At 40.1% G+C, this 15,139-nt stretch overlaps 1 protein-coding gene across 9 annotated transcripts in view; it reads right to left on the bottom strand.

Annotated features, from left to right (window-relative positions):
* Positions 1-15,139, bottom strand: part of RASGRP1 (RAS guanyl releasing protein 1) — a 178,418-nt gene that overhangs the window by 2,831 nt on the left and 160,448 nt on the right. For all 9 annotated transcript variants that reach the window (XM_088839813.1, XM_088839817.1, XM_088839819.1 and 6 more), the window contains 7 exons: positions 14,036-14,116; positions 10,572-10,676; positions 9,711-9,820; positions 8,793-8,937; positions 8,035-8,071; positions 7,154-7,306; positions 6,022-6,407 (listed from right to left, as the gene is read on the bottom strand). In XM_088839813.1, coding sequence (XP_088695939.1) covers positions 6,022-6,407; positions 7,154-7,306; positions 8,035-8,071; positions 8,793-8,937; positions 9,711-9,820; positions 10,572-10,676; positions 14,036-14,116 — 1,017 coding nt within the window. The remainder of the gene's footprint in view (positions 1-6,021; positions 6,408-7,153; positions 7,307-8,034; positions 8,072-8,792; positions 8,938-9,710; positions 9,821-10,571; positions 10,677-14,035; positions 14,117-15,139) is intronic.

Genomic DNA, 15,139 nt, shown 5'->3' with positions numbered 1-15,139 from the left:
TCTAATTTGCAGTGATTTAGTTATAGAGGCAGCCACTGATTTCCAATGTTACAAATAGAAATTCAGTTTTTATATGGCTAAGTAATATTCCATTGTGTGTATGTATTGATATATGTATATGCATTTACACACACATCTTTACCAATTTTCTGCTGATGGACATTTAAGTTGCTTCCATATCTTGACTGTTTAATACTGCAGACACTGGGGTACATGTATCTTCTTGAATTAGTGTTTTCATTTTCTTTGGGTATATACCCAGGAGTGGAATTACTAATCAAATGGTAGTTCTTTTTTTAGTCTTTTGAGAAATAGCCATAGTGTTTTCCATAGTGGCTATACCAATTTTCATTCCTCCCAACTGTGTACAAGGATTCCTTATTTCTGCACATCTTCACCAGCACTTATCTTCTTGATCATAGTCATTCTAACAGGTATGAGATGGTATCTCATTGTGGTTTTGATTTTTGTTTCTCTGATTAGTGACATGGAACATCTTTTCATGTTCCTGTCAGCCATTTGTATGTTTTTGGGGAAAAACCTATTTAGTTCTGGTTTTTAGATTTTGTCGTTGGTATTGAGTTGTATGAGTTATTTACGTATTTTAAAGAACTCCTTACTGGATACATCATTTGCAAGTATCTTCTCCCATTCAGTAGGTTACCTTTTCATTTTCTTGATTGTTTCCTTACTATGCAAAAGCTTAGTTAATGTAGTCCCATTTGTTGATGTTTGCTTTTGGTGTCATGTCCAAAAATCACTTCCAAAGACCAATGAAAAAGAGCTTCTTCCCTACTTTTTTTTTCCTAGGAGTTTCACAGTATCAGGCCTCATGTTTGTCTCTGATCCATTCTGAGTTAATTTTTATGAGAGGTGTAAGACAGGAGTCGAATTTCATTGCTCTGCATGTGCTGATCCAGTTTTCCCAACACCATTTGTGAAGAGACTGTCCTTTTCGCCTTGGGTGTGCTCTGTGCTCTCTCATCAAGTGTTAGTTCACCGTACACACGGGTTTAATTCTGGGCTGTTATCCGTTCCATTGGTCTATGTGTCTGTTTTTGTGCCAGCACCATAGTGTTTTTACTACTGTAGCTTTGTAGTATATACCTTGAAATTAGGAAGTGTGGTACCTCCAGCTTCCTTCATCAGGATTACTTAGGTTATTCATAGTCTACTGTGTTCCATGCAAATGTTAGGACAGTTTTTCTGTTTCTGTGAAGAATTCCACTGGTATTCTGATTGAATCTGTAGATTGCTTTGGGTAGTACGGGCATTTTAACAGTCCTTTTAAAAAATTACTGAGTTTATTTACAATGTTTTGTTAGTTTCTGCTATAAGCAAAGTGATTGTTATACACATATTCTTTTTCATATTCTTTTCCATTATGGTTTGTCACTGGATATTGAATATAATGCTCTGTGCTATACAGTAGGACCTTGTTTATCTATTCTATATGTCATAGTTTACACCTGCTAATCCCAAACTTCCATCCCATCCTTCCCCCACCCTCTCTTGGCAACCACAAGTCTGTTCTCTTATGTTTGTTGGTCTTTTCTGTTTCATGGGTAAATTTGTTTAGGTCATATTTTAGATGCCACATATAAGTGAAAATTTTTTTGTTTTTCTGACTGACTTCACTTAGCTATGATAATCTCTAGGTCCATCCAAATAGCATTATCTCATTCTTTTTTACACACACACACACATATATATACATACATACATATACACCCATACCACATCTTAATCCATTTATCTGTCAATGGATACTTAGGTTGCTTCCATGTCTTGGCTATTAAAAGTAGTGCTGCTGTAAGGTGGTTCTTCATTGTAATTTTGATTTTCATTTCTCTAATAATTATCTCATGATGATGAACATCTTTTCATTTGCCTGTTTGGCATCTGTATGTCTTCCTTGAAAGAATTTAGGTCCTCTGCCCGACATTTCAACAGTCTTAATTCTTCTATCCATGAACATAGCATGTCTTTCCATTTGTGTCTTCGCTTTCTTTCTGCAAAGTCTTATAGTTTTCCTTGTATAAATCTTTCATTTCCTTGGTTAAATTTATTCCTAAATATTTTGTTTCTGATGCTATTGGGAACAGGGAAGTTTTCTTTTTCAGATGTTTCATCCTTAGAGTGTAGAAATGCAACTGATTTCTGTAAGCTGGTTTTGAGTCCTGCAGTTTAACTGAGAATGTTAGCTGCAACAGTGTTTTTTGTTTGTTGATGTTTAATCTTTGGGTTTTTCTATATATGGACTCATCATCTGCAAGTAGTGACACTTTTGCTGCTACTTTTCTGATTTGGATGCTTTTTATTTTCTTGTCTTGCCTAATTGCTTTAGCTAAGACTTTCAGTACTTGAATAAGTGGTGAGAGTAGGCATCTTCGTCTTGTTCTTAATCTTGGTGGAAAAGCTTTGAAATTTTCTCCACTTAGTATAATGTTAGCTGTCAGTTTGTTATATATGGCCCCTATTATGTTGAGGTATATTCCTTTTATCCAGTCTGAGCAGGGTTTTTATCATGAAAGAATGTTGTATTCTGTCAAATGTTTTTTTGCATCTATTGAGATGAAATGATTTTTCTTTCATTTTACTAATGTAATATAGTACATTTATTTGCATATGTTGAACTGTCTTTGCATTCTAAGAAATAAATCCCATTTCTCATAGTGTATAGCATCTTTTTGACGTGTTCTTTAAAAGATCAGGTTGCTAATATTTTGTTGAGAATTTTTACATGTATACTTGCCAGTAACATAGGTCTATAGTTTGTGTTTCTTAGTGTCCTTATTTGACTTTGGTATTAGGGTAAAACTACCCTGATGGTTTGAAAGTATTTTTTAGAAAGCTTTTAAGAAGGACCAGTGTTAATTCTTCAAGTGTTGGGTAGAATTTGCCAGTGAAGCTGTCTGATCCTGGGTTTTCTGTGTTGGGAGGATTTTGACTACTGAGTCAATGCCTTTGCTTGTTATTGGTCTGTTTAGATTTTCTATTTTTTTTTTTTGGATTCAGTCTTGGTGATTTCTGGAAATTTATACATTTGTTTTAGGTTATCTAATATGTTGGCATATTCATAAGTTTCTTATGGTTCTATGGATTTGTGTAGTAACAGCTGTAAGGTTGCCTTTTGTTTAATTTTACATATTGAGGCTTCTCTCATTTTTTATTAGTGTGAATAAAGGTTTGGCAGTTTTACCTTTGGTTAGTGGGCCTGAAGTTTTGGTTCATGATGGTGCAACTTTTTTTTTTTTTTTAGGCAAACAGTCTTGGTTAAATGATTATTCACCACTATCGATTTTGTTCACTTTTTTTTCTGGTCTCTCTTTTTCTTCCTGATAGCAATGAATCAGAATGGAGTAGGCTAACCAACTCCCTTGGCTTCACAGCCCTCTCTGAGGTCCTATGTAGTACTTTCTGAAGGACAGGTGGGTAGAAATCTACTGGGTGTTCTGGTATTAGATGCACAGTCACTTTTGTTTACAAATGACCAATATGGTTGTAAACAAAGGAGATTTAAAAAGGAGTAACACACACTACCATGATGCCAACGTCCCTGGGTTTTGAGACTTTGAATCTCGTGTTCTTACCTTGCTTATATTGCATTGATTACCCCCCAAAATATGGGGATGATTTGAGATATATGAGTTACTTCTCAACGTAAATTACCTAGATAGCTGTCTATTAGCTGCTGTGTAGTACTGAGTATTTGCTATGTGCCAGGTAACTGTGTTGTTTAGTCGTGTCCGACTCTTTTGCAACCCCATGGGACTTCAGCCTGATGGGCTCTTCTTGCCTGGGAAAGCCCATAGACAGAGGAGTGGAGTAAATTGCAATTTCCTACTCGAAGGGATCTTTTTGACCCACAGATCAAACCGGCATCTCCTGCATTGGCAAGCGGATTTTCACTGAGCCACCAGGGAAGCCCCAGGTACTGTGTTACATAATGATAGAAGGGGGTATAGTATCAGACTGGTGATTTGAATCTAACAGGCATTGTATTTTCTGTTGTCCTGTGCTGGTTTAGAGGTATAAACATACTTAAAATTGGCAACCCACTCCAGTATTCTTGCCTAGAGAATCCTGTGGACAGAGGAGGCTGGTGGGCTGCTGTCCCTAGGGTCGCATAGAGTCGGACACAACTGAAGCGACTTAGCAGCAGCAACAGCAGCATACTTAAAATATTAATATGTATTGCACATTATTTTATTACATATTATTTTAAATACTGTAAGACAAGGATAAAAATAGAGTTTACATGCTCTGGTATTACTGGGTGGGAATTAGTTCTGGACGTAACTCACTTATCTGAAATCTTTCTGCCACTCACTCCTTGCAGCAAGAAGTCATTGTTGCCAACTACATTACTCCTTTTCATGGGCATGTAAAATGTCAAGAAGCAAGCTGTAGAGAGCATGGACAACTTCTGGCCCTCTGTACTTTACAGAGGACCAAACAGGTCACAGAGTGTAATAGCATCAGTAAGAGATAGTTTGGATTAGGAACACAGGTGTTTGTCACCAAGGCTGAGATTCTTTCTACTCTATCAAGTTCACTTTTCAGAGTTTCTTTCATTGTTCCTAAAAGTTGATTCTGGCCTTTTTTACCCCTCGGGACAGCTCTGGGTAGCCCACATTGTGCCACCTTCTGTTTCTTAAAGCGTGTCCTAAATATTCTGAGTGAGAGTACTTTTCATCTGGAAAATCTGTTATTTTATCAGGTGTGTGCCTCCTAATATTATGTTCTTTGTTCTAGGCACCAAACCAAGAGTTTCACATGCATCATCTAACTTGTTTCTTTGATTCAATTCCTGGGGGTCTAACAGGGAAGGTGCAACACTGAGGACCAGGTAGGGAGTCCTGAAACCCTATTGGGCAGTTTTACTCTGCAGTGTTTAGAATTAGGTAAGGAATTCTAGCCAGTTGTATTTTGGTTTTGTGTTTATACTGGGAGGCCTCCAAAAACACATTGCTGACCTTGATATTCTGCAGGTAAAAAGCCTTCTTCCCCTTTAATAAAGTGAATGATAATGTTGGAGCTAATGTGTGCTTGCTCCTATCTCTAAAATGACTAAGTTGCCTATCTTTGATAAGAAACTACTGTCCCATGACAAGAGGTCTGTCCAACCAGCTCTCACTCTGAGCTTTGTACTCGACACAAAAAGAAGTACATGAGTGATGACCCTATAGAATTATCTGGACAGTGACCTGCTGTCTCCAGTTGTTCTAGCTCCTACTTTGCTTTCTTTCTCTTTTAACCTTATTTTGTCTTTTCTCATGCCTCCATTACATACATTATAATTAGGATATTATGAGCCTAATAGAAAAAAAAAAACTCCTGGTACCACAACTGTTACCAATTTAATGGATTATATTGCTATATATAATAATCAACTGCACGTTTACCAGCTACTGTTGATTTAGCTGTTCTAATGTATAAATATATAAATCAGTACATCTCCTTAAGTTTTAGAGGAAAGCGCCCTCGTTTTATATTAAGGAGGAGGCTTTCTGTGCAGTGAGCTAAATAGTCTCTTTTGATAGCACGATGTTCACCTCCCTTGTTTTAAGGAGATGTCCAGGTAGCCTTCATGAAATCCTCCCCCCTCCCCAAACATAACTCTGAATAATGTAACAAAGACTTCTAGGGAGGGAAGATTTAGGCAACTTGCTTTTAAGTCTAGAAAAAGGGTGTGGTGTCACCACAGTAAAGCTGATCGGTAAAAACTGGTTTTTCTCAGGTAGCCTGCTGTGAACAGAGCTTTGGACCTTGGTGCCAGCACTCTGAGACTGTACTTTTATGGCAACAGGGAGCCCTGTCTATCCTGTCCTAGATATGTAATGCAAACCAGGGCCCTCATTGGTTTCTTTGAGACAAAGCAGAATCCTTTTCTTACCATTTTTCCTTTCCTTCCCCTCTATCTTTCTAATAATCAACCTGGTCGGAATCTTCAGTTTACATGTTCTTCCCTGGTTAGCCCCACTTTCTCAGAGTCTGAAAAAAAAAAAAGGACCGTACCTGTTCCAGCTCTTGGTATGTTGGGAGCCTGAGGTGACGGAGCTCCTCCTTTGATTTCATGAAGGAGTCTTTGTTCTCCCACTTGACGAAAGCCCGCTTCCTGACCAAGGCTGGGCTGGGGCACGGAGACGAAGGGCTGGGCAGCACATACAGGGTATCCTGGGCTGTCTTCCTTGGGGACGACAGCACCACGTGACTGGAAGGGCCCTCACTGCCAGGCCAAGACAGTGCTTCGGTCTGGGTGGCCTTGTGGGTGACAGTCCTCTTCAGCCGAACAGAAATCTTCTGTGAGGATACCCCCATGAGCATGATGGTCCGATCCTTACTCTCCTCACTGTGTTCCACAGCCTCCCCGTTAGGGAATGTGAAAGGTCCTTCCTCAGGTGCTGTAGGAAAAAGTCATGTTGGTACTTGAGCTTAGAAAAGCAGGCACTCGAAATTCACACGTTAGTGTCAAATGAGGCTTTTCTTATTGCCACAGGAGTCCAGAGGCCTTGCTGGCCAAGCTATGGCTGTTGGTGTCAGGCTTCATCCACCATGAGAAAGGCCATCCTTAAAGGCTCCTTTCCTGTTGGTTCCTTTCTTTTGCTCCCCAAAAGGCAGAGTACCTAAGATTCCATCCCAAGTTTTTTGTATGTCTAGGAATTTGATCTAAATCACAGAAGGGTTTACTGGGCATCAGTGTTACCTACTAACTGGTGGTCAGTTTTTTTCATTACAAGCAGACCTTGCCTTAATGCACTTCTGCAGCAGTGTTCATTTGTTGCCCATAGTACACCCATGTTTAACCTACCCATTCTTCTTCCCTGAATTTCTAGGAAAGCCTCAGAAGTCCTAGCATCACTACTGGACAAAGCTTTGGGGACAGATGGCCTGCGGGTGCAGCCCCTTCCCAGGCGTCAGTCTGAGTCCCCAGACCTTCATGCTGTCCTCTGCCACCTTTCTCCTAAGAATGTCTGCATTGTGTGTGACAGAACTGTGATGCCCACAGGTGACAAGGAACTCTTAATAACACAAGGTGCATAATATAGTTTCCATTACGAGTAGGAAGGATAGAGGTAATCTTTCCTTCCTGAAAACTATATTCTTCCGACTTCGTTTTCCAAGATGAATGTTCCCAGTGCCTGCTTACCATGGAGCAGATCTTTGGCTCCCAAGGAGCAAAGGGTGGATGTTGGCCCCACAGAGGTGCTGATCTCTGTGGGAGCTGTTGAGTTCTTGGCTCGCTTCTTGCACTCGAACACAACCAGGTCTTTGCATTGTTTGTGGCAGTTCATCCCACAGTCTGTGGACAAGACACCCTGGTCAGGAAGTCCTTTACTTTCTCCTCCAGCGTCTCAAAACCACACCCATGCACTGTTCTTGTCCCATATGCCTTTCCTAAGTTCTGAAGCTAGGGTACCTAACATTTCTAATGAACTTAGCATTCTTCTTACTGGGTCAGCCCTGGATCTCAGTCTTGTCACAGCCCTTATCGTGAGTCTGAGAATCAGAAGTGGCGTCCTGTGTCTTGGCAGAAGAAGGGGTGTCTTTTTTGGTCATCCTGCACATACTGCCCACTCTAAGGAGACCTCTAGAGGCTCCCCGCTCTTAGGTCTTAATCTTTCTTCCTTTCAGTTAAATGTCTTTGCTCCTTTACTCTGGAACTTTTCTAGTCACAAGGACAACTATGGTAAAAGGAAAGCTGTCAAGAGCCTTTGGTAATAATTTATCTTCTGTTTCAAAAGTGATTTTGTGCCCGTCTTTGGGGACCCATGACCACATGAGAACATAATCTACCAGTCACCCCAATTTCCAAGGCAACCCAGGCAAAAAGAGGATCTTGTAACAGAAGCTGCATAACTAGTCACCTAGGACTTCCTCTCTTTGTGGCAGTCACTCTCAGGGGTGCTCGAGGGAAGCCAGTTAGGGGCTGAGGCTGTGAGCTTGCTGAGAAGCTGTGAGTCAAACATGCCTTACAGGAGAGCCCCTAGGACCAGGGAAGACAACACGCTGGACAAAGCTGAGCCTTACCTTTACACCGATACCCTTGTTTGATCACTCCCCAGAGCTGTGAGACAAAGAGGAGATGGTTAGAATGTGCTACATGTCCATCATCTTACCTGGTATGAACCTAGACACTGAGATCCATTCTTTTATTTTTCTACATTCTTCTCTGCCTCAAGTGGGAGGGAAACCTCATTTATCTCTCATGTGTCTTTATCCTTCCTGGTCTTAAACTGAAAACAGGAAAAGTCTGTGCCAATCAGAGTTAAGTGTTGAAGAAGCTTGTTACTACAGTGGATTTATGACCCAGGTCTGAAGTGGATAGGTCACAGGACAAATAGGATTCTTGAGACTCCAAACTAAAGGGCAAGAATATAGAAGCCTGGGGTCAGGGAATAAGTTTAGGAAGAAACTGTTGGTCAGGGATGGGGCAGCCACCCAGGTGACTTCTTTTGAAGGGGGAAGGATGTTTCATATTTCTATTTTCTAACATCTAAAACAGCATATGGATATAATACTTTAAAAGTATAGCCTCAATTCAACATTTCCTTACCATTTTACTTGAGGCCCCACCTACCAGAGGAAAAAATAAGGAAGAAATGGGAAAAGATGAGTGAAAAGTAAAACCCACGCATTTAAGGACAAGGTTACCATAGGTGTTTCCTTAGACTCTAGGCTGGGACAAGTTGATAAAATATATGTGAGGTCTGTGCCTGGTTAATCTTTTAAACTATCTCATACTCCTCCCCAAGTTCAACCCCGAAGCACTCTTAAGAACAACTCACAAATCCAGCACAGTTGTCACAGAAAGTGGGCTTCAGGTAGGTGGTCTCTTGGAAGTTGTGAGGAAAACCCAGGCCCAACTTGGAGTAGATGGAGCTGGCCCTCATGAAGTAGGCCGTGATCTCGTCTCTGCTGATGAGGCCTTCCCTGTCAGCAGATGAGAGATGAGGTGTGAGTGGGGTTGGGTCACAAGGCTCCTTCTAGCCTTAGAAACTCACTTTCTTTGTATCCTTGAGGGGTAGTATAGTATGTATTACCTGACAGTTACTTCCAACAACCCTCCTCTTAATGAGGATGCGTAGGTTGCATGTAATAATTAGGTAAGATGACACTACTTATCTCCACAGTTACTCTTTGGCTAAACCAAAGAGTAGGTTTGGTTCTCCTAACTAACCACTGTCCATTAAGACTTTAAAAAGAAGTGATGGAAATGTGGGTATAGGGAGACAAATACCTTCTGCTGTAGTTTCTGGCTTTAGACAGTACATCTACATAACTGGAACCTACCACTCAAACGTTTGGTTTCACACAGAGAACCACCAACATATAACTTATGTAATCTTGAGAAAAGTAAATATGCAAAATATTAATAAATATTAGTTGGTAAAGAAAGCAAGAAGGGATTTAAACTTTTTCTTACTTTTTTTTTTTTTTTTCGAGTTGACTGTTCCTAAACCGGCTGTTATGGAATCTTCAACTCAGGCATTTTAAAAAAGCATGCATTTTCATGGTCCATTGTGGTCTAAACTGAAGCCAGACAGACATTTGCTTGATGATGGCTCTCTCAGTTTCAAAATTCTTTCAGTGACCACAGTAGCATATGTAAACATATGAGTTCACAGATTCTTCTAGCAGAACCATCCATGAGGCATTCTCATCACCAGGCTCATAACCACATACTCCCATGCACAAATTCTCACCTGTCTTTGTCCATCACACAGAAGGAAAATGGAAAACTTGCAGCAATCTTTTCAAATTCTTCCTGGGAAATGTATCCATCCTGGTCATGATCATAGTTCTTGAAGACAGACTGTGAAAAAAAGGTGTTTCTTTGGTGATTACCAAGAGAGAAATCATCATAGCCAAATGACGAAGGGGCTGGAACACCTGAAAAAAGCCTCTCCTCAGTCCTGAGTGACAGGAACAAGTCAGCGGGTCACACCCCAGGTCTTTGCAGGCACCAGCATCTGGGGGGTGGCTAGGTGCTTTCAGTCCCATTAGTATGTCAATAGCCCGCCCCGCGCCAGCTCACTGTGCCCACAGTGCACCACACTGAGGGGCGTCCCCCTCCACTTGGCCCTTCCTTCACTGCACAGCTCAGACTGCAGTGCAGCTTCCACTGACAGCCGAGCCCAAAGTGCTCCTGTCACTTGCCGGCGTGTGCTTTTCTTGTTACACTGGAATAGTCCACAGGATAAATAGAGAAATATGGAGGCATGTAGCACAGTGAATTGAATTAAGCCGTGCCAAACTTTTTAGATTCTCCTTTAACTTAAAGCTTTTCTAACCCCTCTCTGCCTGCAAGTCAACTGACAGCCTTTAAATGTATGCTCTCTTGCTAGGTACACTTCCCTCCATGAGGCCCAAGTGTGTTGGCAAAACGTAACTTGTGAACTGTTCAGCAACCACAATATGGGAAGTGGTTCCCTGTGCTCAAGTAGGAAAGTTTCAAATTTCTTACCCTTCTTGTTTCTACCACTGTACTCCCCTCCCCCGCCCCCAAAGAACTAAACCAGGCAGTACCTTGCTTTTTGCCTGCATGGAGACATGGCTGTACTTACATCCACCATCCTCTGGACGTGTTTGCTTATGGTCTTTGGATCAGGTTTGGGAGATACTCCAGAGGCCCAATCCACTACTACTGGTGGCTTTGAAGGTGTTAGTGGCTAAAATGAAATATTTGAGAAATCCCAATAACTATAATGCAGTCTTATAACCTACAGCTCTTTCTTCTCCCATTACCTGGTAGTTGTATCTATGGATAACCCTCAACTATGCAGTAGCAGGGAGCAGAGGGCCCACATGTAATCGAACTCTAGAATAGTTTCTCTCCAATATCTCTCTGAAGATATTGACAGAGTAAAGTAGTTCATTTAGATTTCCTCTCTGTAAAGCAACTAGAGAATGAAAAAATAGATAAACCTTTAACCTTTAGCCAGACTCATCAAGAGGAGAGGGCTCAAATCAATAAAGTTAGAAATGAAAAAGGAAAAGTTACAACTGACACCATAGAAATACAAAGGATCGTAAGAGACTACTACTATGAACAACTATATGTCAAGAAAATGGACAATCTAAAAGAAATTGACAGATTCTTTGCTATGATCTTCCAAGACTGAACTAGGAAGAAACAGGAAATATGAACAGACCAATCACAAGTAGTAAAATTTAAATGGTGATTTAAAAAACTTGAAACTGACAAAAATCCAGTACTAGATGTCTTCACAGGTGAATTCTATCAAACATTTAGAAAAGAGGTAACACCAATCCTTCTGAGGCTCTTCCAAAAAACTGTAGAGCAAGGAAGACTCCCAAGCTCAATCTATGAGGCCACCATCTCCCTGATACCACAACCAAAGATACTACACACACACAAATATTACAGGTTCATATCGAATATAGATGCAAAAATCCTAGATGAAATACTGAGTTGGCCAAAAAGTTCATTTCCATAACATTTTATGGAAAAATACAAACTTTTTGGCCACCCCAATACTAGCAAGCCAAATCCAACAATATATTAAAAGGATCATACAGCATGATCAAGTAGGATTTATAGCAGCAATACAAATATTCTTCCATTCCGTTGCTCAGTCGTGTCCAACTCTTTGTGACCCCGTGGACTGTAGCCTACCAGGCTTCTCCGTCCAGGGGATTCTTCAGGCAAGAATACTGGATTGGGTTACCATCTCCTCCAGGGGATCTTCCCAACCTAGGGATCGAACCCAGGTCTCCCACATTGGAGGCAGACGCTTTAACCTCTGAGCCACCAGGGAAGCCCACAAAGATTCTTAAGTATCCACAAATCACTCAATGTGATCCATCACATTAACAAACTGAAGAATAAAAACCATATGATCATCTCAATAGATGCAGAAAAGGCTTTCAACAGAATTCAACACCCATTTCTCATAAACTCTCCAGAAAGTGGGCATAGGAACTTACCTCAACATAATAAAGGTCATATATGACAAATGCACAGCTAACATCATTTTTACTCATTGGTGAAAAGCTGAAAGCATTCCCTCTAAGATCAGGAACAAGACAAGGATGTTCACTGTCACCACATTTATTCAACATAGTTATGGAAGTCCTTGCCATGGCAATCAGAGAAGAAAAAGAAAAAATCCAAATTGGAAAATCAGTAAAACTATCACTGCAGAGAACACGATACTATACATAGAACATCCTAAAGATTCTACCAGAAAACTAGAGGTTGTCAATGAATTTCATAAAGTTTCAGACTACAAAAATATCTTGCATTCCTATACACTAATAATGAAAGATAAGAAAGAAATTAGGGAATGTGATTTACCATTACATCAAAATGAGTAAAATGCCTAAGTATAGACCTACCTAAGGAGACAAAAGACCTTTATGCCAAAAACTGTAAGATGCTGATAAAAGAAACTGAAGAAGACACAAACAGATGGAAACATATGCCATATTCTTAGATTGGAAGAGTCAGTATTCTTCCAATGACTACCCAAGGCAACCTACAGATTCAACACAATTCCTACCAAGTTACCCATGGCATTTTTCACAGAACTAGAACAAATAGCTTAAAATTTTGTATGAAAATACAAAAGATCCCAAATAGCCAAAGCAATCCTGAGAAAGAAAAACTGAACTGCAGGAATTGGCCTCCTTGATTTTAGGCTATACCACAAAGCAACAGTAATCAAAACAGTATGGTACTGGAGCACAAACAGAACTATAAATCAATGAAACAGAATAGAATGCCTAGGAATAAACCCACACAATTATGGTCAATTCATCTGTGACAAAGGAGGCAAGAATAGACAATGGAGAAAAGAGTCTTTTCAGTAGGTATTGCTGGGAAAACTGGATAGCTACATGTAAGAGAATGAAATTAGAACATTCTTTAACACCATACACAAAAATAAACTCAAAATGGATCAAAAACCTACATGTAAGTCCAGATTCTATAGAACTCCTAGAGGGAAACATAGGCGGAATACTCAACATAAATCACAGTAATATCTTTTTTGATCCACCTCCAACAGTAATGAAAATAAAAACAAATGAGACCTAATTAAACTTAAAAACCTCTTCACAGCAAGGAAACCACAAAACAACCAAAAGACAACTGAGAAAATGGAAAAAATATTTGCAAACAAAGTGACAAGGCATTAATCTCCAAATATGCAAACAACTCATGCAGCTCTCCTTAAAAACAAACCCTATATATTATATAAAAGGCAGAAGATCTAAATAGATAGTTCTCCAAAGAAGACATAGAGATAGCCAAAAAGCACATGAAAAGATATTCAACATCACTTATCAGAGAAGTTCGAGTCAAAAGTACACTGAGGTATCATCTCACACAGGTCAGAATGGCCATCATCAAAAAGTCTATCCACGATAAATGCTGAAGAAGGTGGGGAAAAAAGGGCGCCCTCCTACACTGCTGGTGGGAATGTAAATTGGTACAGCTATTATAGACAATAGTACAGATATTCCTTTAAAAACTGTAAATAGAACCACGTTACGATCCAGCAATCCCACTCCTGGGCATATATCTGGAGAAAACCAAACTTTGAAATGATAGATGCACCCCAGTGTTGATTGCAGCACTATTTACAATAGCCAAGACATGGAGGCAACCTAAATATCCATGAACAGATGAATGGATACAGAGAAGCAACTGATGTGAGGATGCTTTACAATCAACAGGAGGGCAAGGTCACTCCAGCCCACTATGCCATATCCCTTCTCTAACTAGTAAACCACTTACTGATTCTCCCACTTCTGACACTCATGGCACGTTATTTACTGTTCACATACGAGTCTTATCCCCTTGAGTACTGTGCAGGCTCTTTATGGTCAGGAACTATTCCTCATATGTACTCAAGTTTTCCTTATTCCTAGCACGATGTCAGGCATATAATAGAAACATAATATCTTCTTAAACTGAACTAAAGTCTGTTCCAATATTAATGACCTTGATGAGCAACTTGTAAAGCACCTGTTACATATGGGAGGCTTAATATGAAAAACTCACTGGGGCTTTGTGATTCCTGGGTTCCCGGGCATAGGAAAGTTCATAGATTTCATCTTCAGTGTAGTAGAGATCTAGGGATAACTGCCAAGCAAAGCAGAACAGAGTTAATTGCTAGGATGCTGTTTGCCAGTGCTTCTTTCCTGGTGTTCCCTCTTCCAGGCTGTAAGTTACTTGTTAAAAATTCACGAAGTTTTGAGGATATAACATCTACTACTGGAGTAGGGCAAGCATTAGTTCTTTAAAATATTTTTAAATTTGGAGAAGTTTCTTTTAAACTATAGTTAAAGAGCTAAACTTCTATGTAGAGCTTAGACCAAAGGCTGTCTGGTCAGATGGTCCACACCTCAGGTGTTCTCTCGCAAAGCAGACTGAAAGGACAGTTTTCATGGCCAGATACTATTAAAATTTGATTCCAGCAACAGAATTCCATTTAAGTGACATTATCAAATGATATTAAGACTTTTATATATCTTAGAACTTTAAAATTTTAGAGGACAGCAGTTTTAGAAGTAATCTTGTTCTTAACTTGATTCTGTGGATAGGCTTCAGGGGGTTAAGAACTCAATAACATGCATATTTTTTGAGTGCGGTTTATGTATGTTTTGGGTAGAAGAATGTTCACTGCTTTCCTCACAAAATTTGTGATCCAAGAAAATTAAGATTCGGTGCCTCTTTTCTCAGATGTTACTGTCTTAAGGATGAGACCAGCCACAGTCACCTGGCCAATTAGTAAAAAGGCTGGGATTAGGTACCAGCTGAATGCAAAGCCTGAGGAACTATGAGAATAGTCCCCTGAGGTAGGAAGAGGCTACAGTGATTATTCCATGCTGCAAAAAAAAGAAAAAGGAAAAGCGCAGATTAAAAATTGTACAACTTTAGTACCAAAAGAGAAGTGAGAAGTCATCACAGAGATGAACCTCTCTGATTTCACAGAGAAGGAAACAGAGTTCTGTGCCCACAGTCACAGAGCTGGTGAGCTACAAAACCACAGTCTGGAAGGGAGTTCATGTGCTCTCATGCTGCACCCAAAGGGCACATCCTGGTCTTCCGCACCACAAGTGCTCACCTACCCTGGGCTTGAAAGTCTCTGGAATCTAAGCCAGT

The sequence above is a fragment of the Moschus berezovskii genome, chromosome 9 (genome assembly GCF_049115385.1).
Source record: "Moschus berezovskii isolate FMDL1 chromosome 9, NW_MosBer_1.0, whole genome shotgun sequence".
NCBI classification, from domain to species: domain Eukaryota; kingdom Metazoa; phylum Chordata; class Mammalia; order Artiodactyla; family Moschidae; genus Moschus; species Moschus berezovskii.
The sequence above is the reverse complement of the archived record's forward strand: the minus strand, read 5'-3'. Positions and strand labels throughout refer to the sequence as shown.